The sequence below is a fragment of the Harmonia axyridis genome, chromosome 4 (genome assembly GCF_914767665.1).
Source record: "Harmonia axyridis chromosome 4, icHarAxyr1.1, whole genome shotgun sequence".
Classification (NCBI taxonomy): domain Eukaryota; kingdom Metazoa; phylum Arthropoda; class Insecta; order Coleoptera; family Coccinellidae; genus Harmonia; species Harmonia axyridis.
This window is the reverse complement of record NC_059504.1, coordinates 2,802,900-2,818,055: the sequence shown is the minus strand read 5'-3', so window position 1 is coordinate 2,818,055 and position 15,156 is coordinate 2,802,900. Positions and strand designations below refer to the sequence as shown.

Below are 15,156 nucleotides of genomic sequence, written 5' to 3'. Positions count from 1 at the left end.
ACACTCTGTATATTGCTTCCTTTATGTATCAACAACGAGCAATATCAATAGGAACAAGTTTTGACAACGAATTTACAGTTTTCTTTTTTTCTTGAACAGAACGTTAAATGTCATTTCTCAATAAATAATAAATAAATAAAAAATTTTCAATAAAATTACATAAGTAATAGAACAACATAGTAATGACGTATTACTGGACTTTTATATCCTCATGCCATTGAAAAATTACATATAGTGGGCTAAATATTGGCCACAAGGCAGTAGACTTTCGGGTATTTCATATCAAAATTTCTGATCTTTTGTGAGAGGTATAAATATTAGATAAAGGACATATGATATTTGAATCGAAATTCAAAAATATGAATGATTATTCATTTGAAAATAATGAATGCTTCTTAACCCATTAAGATTTTAGGGACATTAGTTATAATCATTTATAATATATCCCTGAATATTTTCACTAGATGAAAATACAAGTATTACAGATATTTATTGAGCATTTTCCGGATGAAATAATATTTGTATTCATTGAAAATATTTATTCTATTCATATAAAATTAATTAAAACATTATAACAATCATTTGTATTATAGTTCCCTATACTTATCTAAGAACACACTTAAAGTCACATAAGGGTATGTCTTCAGTCTGAGAATGTGTGTTAATCATTTTGTTGATGAAGTTCATCAAATGGTATAATACATTATTTCTCATAAATTCATGCTATTTTTTGTACGAAACAATTTGACAGTAACTGAGATTATAAACACTTCAAATCATGCAGCCATTAGGACAATTACAATGGTTCTGAAATTTTGAGTTTTATGGAATAAATCACAAAGATAGTAGAATATTCGATTCGATGCATCACAGAAATTTTCATTTCAGCTTACTGTCTGTACTGGCCGTCATCATTAAATTGTTCTTTCCTTGGAGCGTTTGGATTTTCACGAGCTTCTCTTTCAGCAGCTTCCTAAAAAAATGAGAACAAATTTAGTTAAGTTATCAAACATACTTGTAATATCGTAAAATCAATCAACTAATGAACTAAATGAAAAACTGATAAAGTGTTTCATAATGAATCACCCTGAAGATGTCTTGAAGAAGCACAATTTTAACCGAAAACGAAACTCACATCCAAAGGATTGATCTTTTATATTCCATCAAACAATGTGCATACAAGATGCTCCATATATGTGGTCCAAAATTTAAAGCACTAATAATAGGACCTCCACTCAAAAAAAAAGAGAAGTTTCATCTATAAAGCTATTGCCGAAATGCATCGCCTGGGGCCTACACTTGGATACTCGAAAATGGAGTTTTGTTCAGAACTATCTAGTTATTGAACGTATATTTTCCTAAATTTACAAGGTGAATATGTATGTATTTCTAGATAAAACTCAAACACATAAGCCAGATATCAATTCAGAGATCTTTCTTGAAATAGATATTTGGAAAATAAAATAGAAAACCTATGAATTAGTTCTATATTTGGCAATCTATACATGACAAAACAGATGTCAATCCAGTTGTCCCTAAAAAAATTACCCTTCATTCATTTCATTGTCATGAAATTATTGTTCGGCATAGCACAAGACTAGAATGAAAGTCTCTTGAAAATTCACTTGAAGCAACCGATTCATTCACCATTTTGTCTCGATTAACTGTTTCAAATTGAGTATGCCACTTCGAAATGTTTACTATATTAAAATTTAATCAATCCACTCCAAGTACACCAAATATTTAACAATTCTTTTTGAATTTCCATTCTTCTGAGATAGTTCTGGACCGATGGGCATCTCATTTATAATTATATTAATTAATTTATGATTACAGGGTTCAGTGTTGATAAAAGTTTTGTGAATCTCATCATCAATAACACTAAATATAAATGAACTAGCAAAAAGATTATCGAATCAAAAACCCTCGATCTTTCCCTCTTTATTTATCTAAGGAATTCCATAATTGTAAATAATTGTTCAGAATTCCTTGTACATAGCGTGCAAATAAACAGTGTGGTTTGAAATATTAAGAACGTTCATGCTAGACTATTAGAACTGACTAATCTAGGTCACTGGGTCTGATTCTTATGTCATCTAAAAACTGAGAGGTTATTTGTTTAGTGATAATCATCATTTGTGTAAAGGTGTGATTTTCATAAAGAACTCAAGTACCTACAGCAGTAAATTGGTATCGCTTTGTGTAGGTAAGAAAATTGTGACATGACACATAATGATGTAGTCATAATTTTCCTTCGATGTCTGAGTAGATTAGTCAATAATGACATTTCGAAATGGCGTATTGATGTAATCTCAGAAGGACTAAAACTCGAATAAACTTTTTAGAACAACATTCAATTTATGTTGTGTAATTCTTATTGATGCGTAATAATCTGTTTGAAGAAAACTATTCAAAATGATCTAATTCAATTGTTAGCAATTTGTACAAAATGGCGAATGCGACAGTTTCAGATTTCTTCTAGTAGATTCCCATGAAGTTTTTACTCTCGCTTTTTCTGTATTCTGTAATATTGTTTCTGCTTTTGTCAACACCTTCTTACTAAACATCTCAGTAATTTCGTTGGAAAGCAGGCTCCTTGTAATTTAATTTCTGCATGTAGAAAACTCTTTTCTACTATACAGGTTGTACCCAAAGAAAATTATTCAACAATAGGTTGATTTTTTAATGGATCACCCTAAATATTTTCAATGGCCTCAAATATCGCTTTCATATCAGAGATATTTTCCAACTGATTCCAGCTGATGTGAGGTTTGTAGTATTTATTTGAGCTATATGTCAAATAATACCAATGTTCTTTAAATAGCTCAATTAATTATTAAATTTTAATAGCTTTTCTCACCTGTTGGGCCCTGATTCCTTCGTAGATGAGATCCAAACCTTTTTGAACTTCAGGACTAACTGGTGGTGGGGTAGGCAAATGATCTCCAGTTGGATGGAATCCAGTTTCATCAGCAATGTAGTGTACGGTTATATTTTGACCATCAGGAGAGGTGTAAGAGTAGGATCCTTGTTGAACTTGAGCGTTGAGGTTCTGTCCTTCCTCATCTGGATCAGGTCCCAAAGATTTAAGGTATCCTTCCTCTTCAGCGAAGATGTCATTGCCAGTTTCCCATCTGTGAATCGAATATAGTTTCAGACAAATTCTATCGATCTCAAGTTTTTATATGTAGATATATAAAATTTGATAATATGCCAAGAATATTTTGATCTTCTTTTCTGTCCATTTGTCGAAAGATGAGATTGCACTGTTTTCCAAAAAAGATTGTTTTTCTAATTATGTAAAGTTATGATTCATTCACCAAATTCGGAGAAAAACTTATAACAAAAACTTCTTTCATTTTCGAATTGTAGAACACCAAGAAAACAAAATTGACACACTATAGAAAATTCAGTTTTATCTCTAAATCTCTTTGTTTCGTGTTTATTAATTTTTTATTATACTTAATTTCATTGGGTTGATTTATTTCGATTGAACCAGGTTGAGAGAATTTTTCATAATTCAAATTTGAACATTTTTTTCAACCTCTCATGCTACAAACTACTTTTTTCAATTGCATATTACTTACGATGTTTTGTAGCTTCCATCAGTTCCTTGTTCTTTGTCGAATCTGATGATAGGTATGAATGTGGTTGACCTTATCCTTTCATTGGGTTCATTCGATTTCACTTGTGAATAATATTGTTGTTTTTCATTATTCTCATTTTGATATTGCTCTGAATTTTCCTCGTTTTCATATTGATTGTACTGTTGTCTTGGGGGTTGGAAGGGTTGTGGAGATCTCCTGGCCTGTTGAGGTTGAGCCCAGGCGAATGCTAATATAGCACTTACAATTATCTGAAAAAAAAAGGTAATTAAAATTACAGGCAATCCAGAAAGTGAACATTCTATGGACGTTTATATGGTTGCTATGGCTTACGATTATGAAGGATTTTCCAATAGAATCTATACAATTTAAAATGATTATAATGGCAAAACTGTCTATTATTTTTTGACTTTTCTTTTACCATTCGTATTCAGTATGTTATGCCATTCGAAATTGGAAACAATAACGTTTGAAAATCAGTTTATCAAAGTTAGTACTCAGTTGTAAATACTGAATAATGGTAAACTGTATAAATTTTTTATTTCTTTCTTCTTTTCATTCACATTTTTCTATACCTTTTTCACTCAATTTTCATGAGAAAAATTTCCACTCAGAAAAACTAGCATGACTTGGTAATATATTATTAGAACTAAAAAAAAAAAAGTCATTGTGGCCATACTGAATATTCGAGACCAATTGGCAAAATCTCAGAACTCACAAAATCAAGCATCATTACTTTTTTTTTGCTGTGTTCACTAATTTATCGAAAATTAAATTTTTCAATTGTTGAAAGAATACTGAAAACTTTGTGACAATCTGATTGAGGGGTTTCATCAATTCAACGAAGTAGGTAATCAAAATATTTGAAAAATAGCAAGTGGTTCTAAAAAAAAACATGAGTTTGATTTATTCTTCTCAAATGGTAGATACACCCTGCATTTTGTTTTGACAATGTGCTAGTTAATATTTCAAAGCAAACTACAGAAGAAAAATGTTGAGGGAACGCGAATGACTAAGACCACAGAAAATGCAAACCTTGAAAAATTGAACCTTTTTGGGTGCAGTTCCTCAAAGAAACACTTTCACTGAAGAAGAGCTGATTGAATATTCATAAAATTTTGTACAGGTATTCGCGGCATACTGAATCTCGCAGGTATAAATTTTATAACTCGTTCTACACGTATTCGTAATGTAATCAGATGCAATCATCTGCAGCATCTTCGACAATAGCGACGTAGGTACCTAAATAGCATCGAATGCAATCAGATTTCACAACGATTCGAAAATGAAGATGAACACTCCTCACTATGCGAAGATGTTTATGAGGCCGCACTCCTTCTTCGATTACGTAAAATGCTGACAAACTGGTTGATCGTAATCAGAAGAAGAAACATTACGTTTACTTTGTTAAAGCGCACTCAAACGAGACGAAAGAATATTGATGAGTGGTGATATGCTACACCATGAAGCTTCTCTAATTTTATTGAATTGCTTCCAAGTCTACAGAAGGCAGTGAAAGCATTGTGATCACTTTTGGAATGGAGAATTTCGAAAATTTCATTTGAAGAATGCATTTCGGACCAACCTGACTGAAAAACGATGGAAATTTTTAATAAATTTGATCTTTTTTCGAAGTACGTACATGGTGTCCCAAATTCGATGCTAACTGAGAGAAAGAATCTTCAATCAGATCGCAAATTTTTTGCTTTGCTGTCGAGCTACAGGGTGTTTCTGAAAAACGAGTAGTTCGCTATATCTTGGTTTCTGTTTGAGATATTCGAAAAATTCTAGATCTATTTTTGGGCAATTTCTGATGTTTGTATGAATATTTCCCTCCTGTCAAAAATGCTATGTATATGGAGAACAATTATCGAAAATTACAGCGATAATTGCATTGTAGGAAGCGAAACAGTACTGCGATAATTATTCTGTTCATAGATACATAGTTTCTATGCATTTTACACAGTTCGAATCTATGACAATTCCATTCTACATCAGTTTGACAAGTGATGTAACAGTTTATTCGGGGAATATTCCCCCGAATTACACTCGTGCATCAAAATGACCAGATAATTTCGCATTCCAGCGTGTTTCCTTTGAAAAACTGCATATGACAACACTTTGTCATACAAAATTATCGGTAATTTTGATGCACTTGTGCAATTACTTACGATAATTATAACAGATCATAGAAATTGATTATCGTTTGAGAAATATAGAGGAGAGTTGGTGTATTTGAAATTGAACACACTATATCTTATTAGTTAATCACAATTATACACAAAATGAATTAATGATAAATATTCATAAAGTGTCCATTTCAAAAATGAGTCGAAAAAGTCAATATCTTTGAAACGCATGACATTTTTGAAAAACCTCTAACGGTATGCTTTTCGAGAAATCTGCGGCTCCAAACTTGTAATATAAACTATAGAAAATCATTACATTTTTTTTTTAAAACCAAATAAAACTAAAACTGAGAAAGAAAATAAATCCGGTGTCTACAAGTTAACTTGTAATGATTGAACTATGATTTTTATATTGGACAGACAGAAAGATCTGATACATCTGATAGTTCGTTTTCAACTCATGCAAATCATTTGAAAGAATTTGATCACACCTATAATGACAACTTTGAAATTCTCCATTCAGAAAATAAGAGCTTAAGATTAACACTCTTAGAATTTCTAGAATTGAACAAGTATAAAACCCAAAATATTCTGTTGAACGAACAAACAAATGTAAACTCATCCCCTTCATTGAATTTCTATCGATAGTTTGGAAATCCCAGGCGGCAAATTGTCCAATATAACTTTGAAGTTATGATATCTTATCGAATATTTTCTGCCAATGTCGAATTCTTGCTCCTACAAAAGTTTCCGAAAAACTCTGTACTCTTATTAGTAAAAAATGTAGCCTGATGAAGCCACAGTGTGGCGAAACAATTGTTGCTAACAATTAAATAATCAAATGGAAATTATTTTGTTTTATTTCGTTTTTAATGAATTTCCGCCAAGTAAGAACCGAATCTATTTTATAGAAATCATTATTGCTTTCCTGAGTTTAGATGTAAGGGTAGTTTCAATTTTTCCAAGGATTTTCATATCGGCACATTCACAGGAGAAATGATTATAGCAAATAGACGAAAAATCAACAGAAATGAATTTCAAAACAGAAATCTAACCGAATTTCGATACGATAAACTCGAATGATCGAATAGTTGAAAATTTGGAAAACGAAAAACCTACAAATAAGAATTTCAATGAACGAGTCAATTGAAAGACACTATCCGATAAAACCATAAATCCTGTAGCACTCTGTACACTCCGAATGTTCGCTCTTAAACCTAATCACATCTACGAACTTTAAAGTCAGGAGTTCATCCAAAGGACGCATCGTAGCACCATGAAGAGTGAAAGGACACACTAACTTACTTACCAAATGTCTCATTTCGCTTAGCACTTTGGAACTAATGGAGTCGAAACAGATCTATATCATATTTATACCTTCCACTCTTCTTGTGAAGATTACCTACCACTCCAATTACCTGCTTATGGCATAACTCTTATGCTAAATGTTCTGTCGGTGCCGGTAAGAACTTTGTGTAGAGAAGTCACAAATTGCATCGATTTTAGAAACATGTCGACATATTTGGAACTAGTGAAAATTCACAACTACTCTGTTAAACATTGTAAAATAGTAGAAGACGGATAATTATCTTGATTCATTACGTTATATTGGTTTACTGACAATTTCAACAAATTTTAAAATTTGAGGTTATACAGGGTGTCCCGGGAAGAATGCGACAAACGAATACCATAAATTAAGGTCATCATGCAGGTCCCGTATCAAGATGTTTCAATCGCCTGAGTGCCTTCGTTGGGGATATACAGGGTGATGCTCATCTTATGAGTGAAATTTTACAGTTCAATAACTCTTTAACTAATCGACCGAATAATTTCAAATTTTGAGGTTTTGTCACGCTTTCCTATCGCCTTCCTTCAATATTTCTGAATTCGAGTAAATCAGATCCGGACTAGGAAAATTTCAGACTTTTCCTATTTTCGTGAATATTGGATCAATATGTACGTCAATATCATAATTTTTTTATGATTATAAAAATTCTAAATCTCTGCTTGGCACGGTCATACAGGGTGATCAATAAACATTCCCTTATGAGTGAAATTTTTTTAGTTCAATAACTCTTCAACAAATCCACCGAATAATTTCAATTTTTGAAGTTTTGTCGCCCTTTACTATCGAATTCCTTCAATATTTCTGAAATCGAATAAATCAGATCCGGACTAACAAAATTTTAGACTTTTTCTATTTTCTTGAATATTGGATCAGTCTGTACGTCAATATCATAATTTTTTTCGTTTTCGTAACCACAACGAATTAATTCATAATCTACATTCTAAAACTCAGCTTGCCACCGTCATACAGGGTGACAAATAAACATTCCCTCATGAAAGAAGTACAACCGATTAAACCGAATAAGATAGCGAATTCTGTGAAACAACTATATCATATCAACGTGTTCGAAAATGTATTTAAATGGAGGAATATCATTTTGAACAATATCTGCTGAACTGAAAATATTTTATTCTTGATTCGTTGTTTTCAAGATCAAATATTTTCAATTTATTTGCTGTTTTTGTTCTATTCTTTATCCAGTTTGTTGATTAAAAGTTTTCTTAAATGATTTGAGGAAAATTTAGGTGAGACATTCGTGAAGGACTCCAACTCCAATTTTCGAAATAATTCTACCGATGAATTCAAGATATCTTGAACTATGAAATTTCTTTCATGGAGAAATGTTTATTGATCACCCTGAATGATGGCGACAAGCAGAGATTTAAAATTTTTATTATGAATTAATTCTTTGTGGTTACGAAAACGAAAAAGAAATCATGATATCAACATACAGGGTGATTCAATATTCAAGAAAATAGAAAAGGTCTTAAATTTTCCTAGTCCATTATTTCAGAAAATATAGGTAATAAACTATACGGATAACTATTTTTTTCCAATTATTTTGAAATAATCGTTATTATTATCATTATATTAATATAGTTTTAATCATAATTTTTTTAAATGAATATTCTTTTCGAGATCGAAGAATTTATACATTGCATTGACCTCAACATGGACAACTTCGATTTCCTAAAGCAGTTATAACGAAACGATCCAATCTTGCCTCAATTCTATTCTCATACAATAAAAATAGATAACATATCAAATAAAGCAATACTATATCAATTGAATTCGAGCATTACAACACAACATCCATGTATGATCGCATTGAGATTCACTGAATTCGGGTGTGACCCCTTGTCTCGAAATTTGAGGCGGTGCTTTCCTTAAGACAACGTAGGATCAACCTGTCAAGTTTTAATGTCACGCAACTACTTCAAGGTGAATTATATTGAGGTAGATATATCATTATCTCATCCTCACTTTCTCTGTTGCTCTCCGAAAATTTACGCACATCGAGTGAAAAGATTGCAATCTTTTATAATTTACATTTTTAAACGAATTCTAGGAAACGAAGGAATCTTCACAAATTCGTTATATTGTTATCTATTGGATGGATTTAGCAAAAAAGTGTCTTTTGCTTTCATTCCCAGAAATTCTATGGTAGAGATGACTGACCACTCCTTGTGTGAATCACAATTGAGATATTGTAGAGTCATTCGAGAAAGTTTTCGCTTTAGATAAGAGGGCTGTGAGATGTTATCCTAGCATATTTCGCTATTAAGATTATTCAATTATGCATTGATTATAATCAACATAATGAAGAAAAAAACTTTGAATACTATATTATAATTTATTTTATACAAACAAATAGACATAGAAGATAATGCTAAATTAAAGGTACCAACAAATATGACAGATTCCTTGGATCATTTTGAGAAAAATGAAAAAATGATTGATTTTAAATGCAAATCTACAGGGTGATATTTTTTCTGAGAACAATGTGTGCTTTTTTCCGCTAGAACTTATTTCTGGTAAGCCACTGATAGTTTAAAAAAAAAAGCGTACTACAGTACTACACTTTTCAATATCTTGTAGTTCTATCGTATCTGCCACAGATTTCTAGAAAAAATTTCAAGACAGTTCTCTAGTGACTCAGGAAAATCCAAATCATTATAAAGATCCAGTTAGTAAGTTTTGATAAAATAACTAATTTTAGGTTTTGGTACTTATTCACCCAAGCTGTAGCGAAGATTTGATAAACTGGTATAATATTCACAAGAAAGTAGGCCTGCAAGAAACGCCCTGTATCTCGTAAACAAAGCGTTTGCGGGCCTATGTTCATAGACTTTTTTTCACAAAATTATTCAAGAAATCTCACAAATTTCCCCATTTTGGTACCTCCAATTTAGGAACAATAAGGAATGATCTAATATTCGGTTCATTTTCAGCGTGAAATCAGCCTTATGGGCCAAAATAACTCGAACAAATCGAATATTATTCATTTTATATGCGATAAATAATGGTGTCTGCTGAAATTGATTTTTCTTGTCCACATCTATGTAATTCTCCCTTAGCATCACTGAGATTAGGTCAGATTCTTCTTCGGTTATCGAGGTCCTTCCAGCAAAATAATGTAAAACACCGAAACCATATATATCAGTACTATTTACATATGCTCCTAACCTCAGTAGTTTTTTTACCAATTCTATCTCACCATCTTTTACTGCCAAATGTAACAAGGTGCGTCCAAAACGGTCTTTTCTGTCGATATGGGCTCCACAAAGAACTAACTGTTCCAAACACTCAATTTGTTTTGGGCAAACCCTTATCATATGAATTGGTGCGTTACCAATCAAATCCTGTTTTTCTATATGAGCACCATGGAATACTAGATGACTGATTAGGTGGTAATGTCCATTCTCTACAGCCAAATGTAGAGGTGTTTGTTGTTTACTGTTTATTTCGTTTAAATCAGGACGATATCGAAGTAACTCATAAACTTTATTGATATTACCATCTTTCACAGCTAAATGCATATCCGAATTTAGGTCAGAGTCTGAAGGGATGCATTCATTTGATATTGGTGCCTGCAATAAAAATAAAACAAATGATTATCGGATTTTCAATTAAATAATACTATATTGAAAAATGGAAGCTGTGAATAAACCACAATAGAAATTGATATAGCTAACATTAAAATTATGTAAAAATTCAGCAGCAAATATTTAGTTCACACTTGATTAAAATAGTAACAAAGCTCTAACTTATTCAAAAATATAAAATCACCGAAGACTTACCATTATGTGGTTTCAATTCAAAACTGAATAGGTACACTAAATTTTCAACGATTGTAAGAACGTTCTCTGGAGGTGAAGAACAAACTAATACGAGAAGACATAATTTGCCAGGTATTTAAAGGAAACTAATGACTAATGAATGAATAATGCTCTAAAATGTTTGTAAACAAATTTGTGATATTCTTCTTCTTCTTTAGTTTTTCGTTGTGAATTCTGCAGGTGGTAGGAATTCGGCTTATGTTAATGTTTGCTCCAGCAATTCCCTGAAAATACTTTTTCGATAATTATAAACATTTATTTTAACATCATTCTATTGCAGATCTGAACTATTTTCGATGCTTTTGTGTTACTATTCGTGCTAGTTCATAATTCTCACAAATTCTGTCAATAATCATAGCACAGAACAATTATATTTTCATTTAAACACCCATATAGTGTTTTTTTGCAACTAATCTAATTAGCAAAATTTAGGTATCCACTTCAAACTTCGAAGTTTTCAGATGTTCCATTGGTTTCCGAATTCTAAATAATTCTTCATTATCTGCTTTGATATTCACTTTTTATTTTAAAATCCATAACAAAATTATTCTGTTATTACCCATTCAAAAAAAGACGCAATTTCAACTAAGTAAATATTTTTATAATAAGTTTTTTTGATTATTATTCTTATGAAGAAGCTTATGAGCAATTGGGAACTAGCACCTCTGCAGATTAAAAAAAATATATATCACGAAATCCTTTTAAGAATTCCATACATCCGATGTATGTTTAAAAGCTACATCAAGTTATAATTTCACAAAGATGTCGAGAGCGGACGCAAATATAGTGGAGGAAACAACGAATATGACAGATTTCTCGGATCATTTAAAAAAAAGTTCATAAGGATGGTGCTGCAAGCACTTCATTATCGAGAATCAGTGTGTTGAAGTTTGGTTTTTTTGTGATTTTTAATCGATAATAATAATAAATAAATTCGATAAACTGGTATACCTACTTAATTATAACAAAAAAGTTGGACTACGAGAAACACTTTATTATATCTCGAAAACAAAGCGTTTTCGGGCACATGTTAATAGACTTTTCTTTTAATGATTATCTAAGGAATCTTTCATTTTCATTTGCACCTCCATTTTAGGAATATCCTGTATATGGCTCGAACGCATGTTTTTTGAGTTATCTGATATCAACCGCAATCTTGGGTTCCAATTTCGGATTTTTCTTTTCAGTTTGAAAATTCCGAGAATTTCTTGGTGTTAAAAACTGTAACGCTTTTTATTCTGGTCCTTACTCACAAAATTTCGCATAAAGTTTCCGTTTCTTACTCCATTTAACATAAACCTTTTTTTGTTGATTGATTAGAAGATCAAATTAATCAAATAGTATTTTTCGTCGACCTCTATGAAAAGTGACATTTTACGTCCTAATTTCCAACTGAAAAATCGACTATTATTGAAGGCAAGTGTTTTTTGTCCGCAAACACTATTCGTCCGCTATGGTTACTATGATACGACACCATAATCTATCTTAGTAACCACTGCGGTTACTATGATACGGCATATTTTAAGTTTGAATGAGACTGTAGTTTTGATTGTAGATTAGTGTTGATAATAATCATGAATGGATAGTGATAGCGATATGAATATCAATAACACTCTTCCCTAGCTGCGAGAATTGGCAACTACGGCCATGTATCAAAATTTCCGAAACTTATTGCATTTTTGAAAAAACAAAGCATACAAAGCGAAAAAATCAATAGTATTTAGTCGCGAAGAATTAAACAAATTTCTTTGTTATGACCCAGATGTAACATATGTTTTGTACAAGGTGAAGTGTTTTTAGTTATTTTGCTTCTTATGCATCTTCTTCAACAGCAGAAATTAAAATGAATAATTGCGCAACTTACGTTTTTTATTCATCTTTCAGATTGAATTAATTTTGTACTTTAATCAAAAAATATAGTTGCCAGAGTTCAAATCAGAATACATTTTTTTTCTATTCATTGAAATTGTGATCGAGTCTTCAGTTCTAACAGATACGTATTTGATATCATCAAACTGGTAAGTGCCTACTTCCAAAGTATATGAGGTCGACGAAAAGCTGTCTGCAGTTTGCGTACTCGACTATAATAGACAGTTTTGAACTTTTTTGCGTCCTTGGTACATGAATAGCTATTATATTGTTTAGTATGATGGCTCGAATGTTGAATTTACCATATGAAATCATGAAAATGCAATTATGGAAATCTACTGTTATTGCACCGAGGATATATTTCTAATTTTTTTATTAATGATTATTTTCAGATATCAATACAATTCCATCATTTTTGAATTTATGTCAAAAAAACTGAAATACTTCATTTTTGACAGATCGATTTGTTCAATTTCTCGAAAGAATCGCGATTTAAATACAGTCAAAAAAAATGGGTTATGGGTCATGGGTTATGAAATAACAATAAGAATAAATAATTTTATTAATCGACAAAAGTACAATTACATCTAATTTTTCACCAATCCATTTCATGGAAGAGCAAAATTAATGATGGTTAAAGTTTTTTCTTTCAACAAAATGACATCTCATCAAAATTCATAGAAAAATATTTGGTTTTCTGAGAATTGTTCTTAGGGTAATTATTACATCGTAATTCACATTCAGTCTTAGACCTAAGTTGAACTCTCAGGTACTATTTCTTAGTCATTTCTGTTATTTGAAAAGTTGAAGATATGACTTCTCAAATTGGTCAACCTTTCTCATTTTGATAAATGGGTACTATAATTTTAGTCATAGAAGTCATTAACTGTGTAATTGTCTCATTGTGTTCATTGAAGAAATATTGTACATACAATTGCTGAACCCCTGTCGTGTTTAGATACTTATCAGCATACACATCCGGTCTTTATTACTAGAGTAATTATATTTAATGAAGCACTTTTTCATCCATTTTGACTTCTATACGACAATAAGTTGCATACTCTTAACTTAACTCTAAATATTCCATTTCGAATACATAAGTTAATCATAGCAGGTTAAAATATTATAAAATTGTGTACTTTCAGCTTGCCTGAAGATGGAATAGGAATGTTCCGAAATCAATAGCCTAAGATTAATAAATAATATCTAGTATATTATTGTGCTTCCCTATGATTGATTCCTTTCAAACAAGAACATACTATGGAAGAATTTATAACTCATATAAAATTTTAATTTTCAATATGACAATTGGAAAATTCGAAAAAAAAACTGTCATTACTTATTACATAGATTGAAGTTTTCACTTCTTTCCTACTGCTGACATATGTTTTTCTTCCGATAAATTCATTATTTCAGTATAAACGATGAAATTGAATGACAATTTTTGAATTTACTACATTTATTTTTGGAAATTATCTATGCAGAAAAAGTCAGATTGCAGTTCATTAAGCAGAGTTTATTTCGAATAGTCATTACTTCTTTAATGAGAATACTGTTAATGGACTAATCATAAGTCTAAATACGTTCTATCTGATGGCTATTTAATATAATTCCCACATCTTCATTCAGAAATAGGTTAAATCAATTGAAAAAGGGTGAAACAACCCAATTAGTCTAGTCAAAAAAGACGAAAAAAAAGTATGATATTAATTTGCATTTAGTTTCAAGAAGTTGGATTTTTGTACAGGGTGGGCAAATTTCGATGTTTTAGAACTACAACTTTTGAACCAGAGGAGATAGACCAAATCTCAATCCCCTTCTGGGTCTCTTTTTCTGAGAAACTAACAAGAGTAGGGGAGACCGAGGCTAGTTCGTATATTTTTCACATCGAAGCCTCCCAATTTTTTTTATTCATAAACTGAGCAAAAATATTTGGAAGTTTTGATTATTGATGTTTTTGTGACCTTATTCTCAAATTAGGCTATGCTTGGACATAAATTAAATTCAGAACCTTTCTTTCCAAAGCTGAAAGTGTACCAAGCAACCCCGCATCCAGGGTTGGTTAGTAAGAGCAAAAACAATAGTAATTTACGTAACAAGTCCGGAAAATAGGGTTTTTTTGGACGAATAGACAAAATTCTAGGACGAGCGTAAGCAAGTTTGTTGTAGTTTTGTCGTATCTGCTATCGATTTCGAAAAAAAAAATCAAACAGCTCTCTGGTAATCCTCAGGAAAATCCGAATTATTATAAAAATCCAGTTAGTAAGCTGTGATGAATAAATTGAACATAACTTATTGTACTTATCAACAAATTCTCTAGCAAAGATTAATAAAAATTCGATGAACTAATAAATATAAGCATCACT

General features: G+C 31.3%; 2 protein-coding genes across 2 annotated transcripts; both read right to left on the bottom strand.

The window, feature by feature from the left end:
• Positions 1-524: 524 nt before the first annotated feature.
• Positions 525-7,146, bottom strand: LOC123679088 (endocuticle structural glycoprotein SgAbd-2-like). The gene is made up of 4 exons (XM_045616460.1): positions 7,044-7,146; positions 3,588-3,856; positions 2,861-3,134; positions 525-973 (listed from the first exon to the last, which is right to left on the bottom strand). Exons 1-4 carry the CDS (start codon positions 7,053-7,055, stop codon positions 890-892), a joined length of 639 nt encoding a protein of 212 aa, XP_045472416.1. The 5' UTR covers positions 7,056-7,146; the 3' UTR covers positions 525-889.
• Positions 7,147-9,411: 2,265 nt separating this feature from the next.
• On the bottom strand, positions 9,412-10,957 carry LOC123679085 (serine/threonine-protein phosphatase 6 regulatory ankyrin repeat subunit B-like). Its single transcript, XM_045616458.1, has 2 exons — positions 10,883-10,957; positions 9,412-10,672 (listed from the first exon to the last, which is right to left on the bottom strand). Exons 1-2 carry the CDS (start codon positions 10,883-10,885, stop codon positions 9,950-9,952), a joined length of 726 nt encoding a protein of 241 aa, XP_045472414.1. The 5' UTR covers positions 10,886-10,957; the 3' UTR covers positions 9,412-9,949.
• Positions 10,958-15,156: the final 4,199 nt, after the last annotated feature.

Bases quoted from the DNA above. Each gene is read 5' to 3' on its own strand.
- LOC123679088 (XM_045616460.1), bottom strand. The intron at 3,135-3,587 runs GTAAGTAATATG...TTCGATTCACAG, and splicing joins GATGGAAGCTACAAAACATC to ATGGGAAACTGGCAATGACA. The intron at 974-2,860 runs GTGAGAAAAGCT...TCATTTTTTTAG, and splicing joins AAGGAATCAGGGCCCAACAG to GAAGCTGCTGAAAGAGAAGC.